Here is a 2,287-nt window from a genome sequence, read left to right as displayed (position 1 = left end):
ATATATAAACAAAATCAAACACACAAACAAGGTATGTGTGTTGTTAGTTCATGGGTTTGTATAACATGTTTTTATTCCTTGAGCTGCTTCTAATTCATATTTGTGTGTGTGAGTGTGTGTGCATGCACGCTAAAGGAACTTTTGAATCAGTCTGTATACTATTTGTATGTGGTGTCAGTATTAGTTCAGCCAGCTATTCAAATTATAAATAAATTAAAATACAGCTTATTAATTAGATGGCTGAAAACAGTTTCAGAGAACATTTCAACTTTCTTGATCTTTTCACTCAGAGAAGATATGGAAGTCGTTCCTTATTAATCATTTTTATATTACATGAGATAACAGCAGAGACGTCAAAACAACCAATATAAATTTGATAGAATCAAAATGTTTACATTTAAATCTGATTTATAAAGAAAAAATAAAGTATAAATATCTATGATTTGTTTTATTCATACAACTGTCATTATCAATGACAGTTTTATGAATAAAATTGCTATGTTTTATTCTTGGAAAATGAATTGTGATAAATTTTATTTACTTATTTGAAAACCTCCACAACTTCCCATAATTAAGAGAAAGAAACATCCAGTTAAAGTTACTATGAGAAGTATATTTTGATTTCAGTTTACCAACTCAGAACAGTAAGCTCCAAAGGCATTAGTAACTTTCCTTGGTGTTCAGAAAATGGTAAATAGTTACATGTGTGATAGATACTCTAGGAGTAATACTAAATTGGATAGTTATTGAAATACTGTCAAACTCAGATACAATAAATTAATTAATTTAAAGTCGTATCTATGTTCATTAAGTGATCTTCATCATTTCAAAATACATTAATTTTATAAATTTATCATTATTTAAATCTATAGGAATTCTATTCTTATAATACACATAATATATGCATACATTTATTTATAAAACATCAATAAATCTGATCTCAATCAGTAACTAATTATCAATAAAATTTAATGACGATGATGATGATGAAAATAATAATGCTGATTCATAGGATTCATTTGTCATAGAAACTTCCTGTTGATCAATAGCTCAAGAACTGGTTCTGTTTGAATGTCAAGACAATCTCTTTGTAACTATTTGGTTTCTAACATCCATTTTATAATGTGAAGTGAAAAACAAAGCAAAAACAAATAACATAAAATTTTCAACAAATTGAAAATTATTTCCTATTTTTCTGTGTTGTAGGTCAGACTTGTTACAATCATCAAAGAAGCTGATGAAGGACTCGGTTTAAGTGTAAAAGGTGGTGCTGAACACAAATTACCAGTTCTTATCTCCCGTATTGTGAAAGGCCTTGCTGCTGATCGATCTGGTCAACTATTCGTTGGAGATGCCATTTTAAAGGTAACTGCTTCTAAATATCTACATTGACACTCGTTTTCTTATTATCTTTCAGTCTTAAATATATCTACAATACTTCACAGAATATACATGTATATTCAAACAAAATCTGATAAAAGATTTGGAAAACTTAAAATATTAAAAAAAAATAAAAAAAACGAAGCAAATAGGCATAGGCATGGCTGTGTGCTAAGAAGTTTGATTCCAGACCACTTGGTTCCAAGTTCAGTCCCACTGCATTGCACCTCAGGTAAATGTCTTCTACTATAGGCCTGAGCTGACCAATGTCTTGTAATTGAAAGAAATCCATTGTGTGTGTGTATGTGTGTGCGTGTGTGCATGTTTGTGTTGTATTTGTCCCCTACCACTGCTTGACAACCATTGTTGGTTTGTTTAAGTCCACTGTGACTTAGCAGTTTGTCAAAAGAGACCTATAGAATGGATACCAGGTTTAAAAAGTAAGTACTGTGATCATTCTGATTGATTAAAGCTCTTCGAGCAGTGCTCCAGTATGATCACAGTAATGACTTAAACAAGTAAAAGGTAACATAAAAATGCTTACTAAAGGATCATTCTAGTGTAATTCAACAAGTGTCTGTCATGAAAGTTCTTGAATTTTCTTCATTTGTTAGTAACTATTGAAAGGAGTAATTCCTAAAACTTTCAGCTCTATTGCTGTTACTGGTCAGATACACACAGACCTAGGTTTCTGGATGTTATCCGTCCACAATGTGAGACAACTGAGGGCTAAAACAACAGTAACATCGTACTTTATAGGACTGCCACATTCTGTTGGCATATAAACATTACTATCCACTACTGTTACTGTATATCTCTCACTCAGAGATTTAAAAGTTGTTTTTCTCTCTCTCTCTCTCTCTCTATATATATATATATATATATATATATATATATATGTATATAT

General features: G+C 30.6%; 1 protein-coding gene across 1 annotated transcript in view; it reads left to right on the top strand.

Moving 5' to 3' along the window:
* The window catches only part of LOC106871865 (gamma-1-syntrophin), a 114,559-nt gene that overhangs the window by 33,229 nt on the left and 79,043 nt on the right, over positions 1–2,287 (top strand). The window contains exon 8 of the mRNA XM_014918600.1: positions 1,207–1,365. Within this exon, the coding sequence (XP_014774086.1) occupies positions 1,207–1,365 (159 nt within the window). The remainder of the gene's footprint in view (positions 1–1,206; positions 1,366–2,287) is intronic.

The sequence above is a fragment of the Octopus bimaculoides genome, chromosome 10, assembly GCF_001194135.2.
Source record: "Octopus bimaculoides isolate UCB-OBI-ISO-001 chromosome 10, ASM119413v2, whole genome shotgun sequence".
Lineage (NCBI taxonomy): Eukaryota > Metazoa > Mollusca > Cephalopoda > Octopoda > Octopodidae > Octopus > Octopus bimaculoides.
This window is presented reverse-complemented; position numbering and strand designations above follow the sequence as displayed.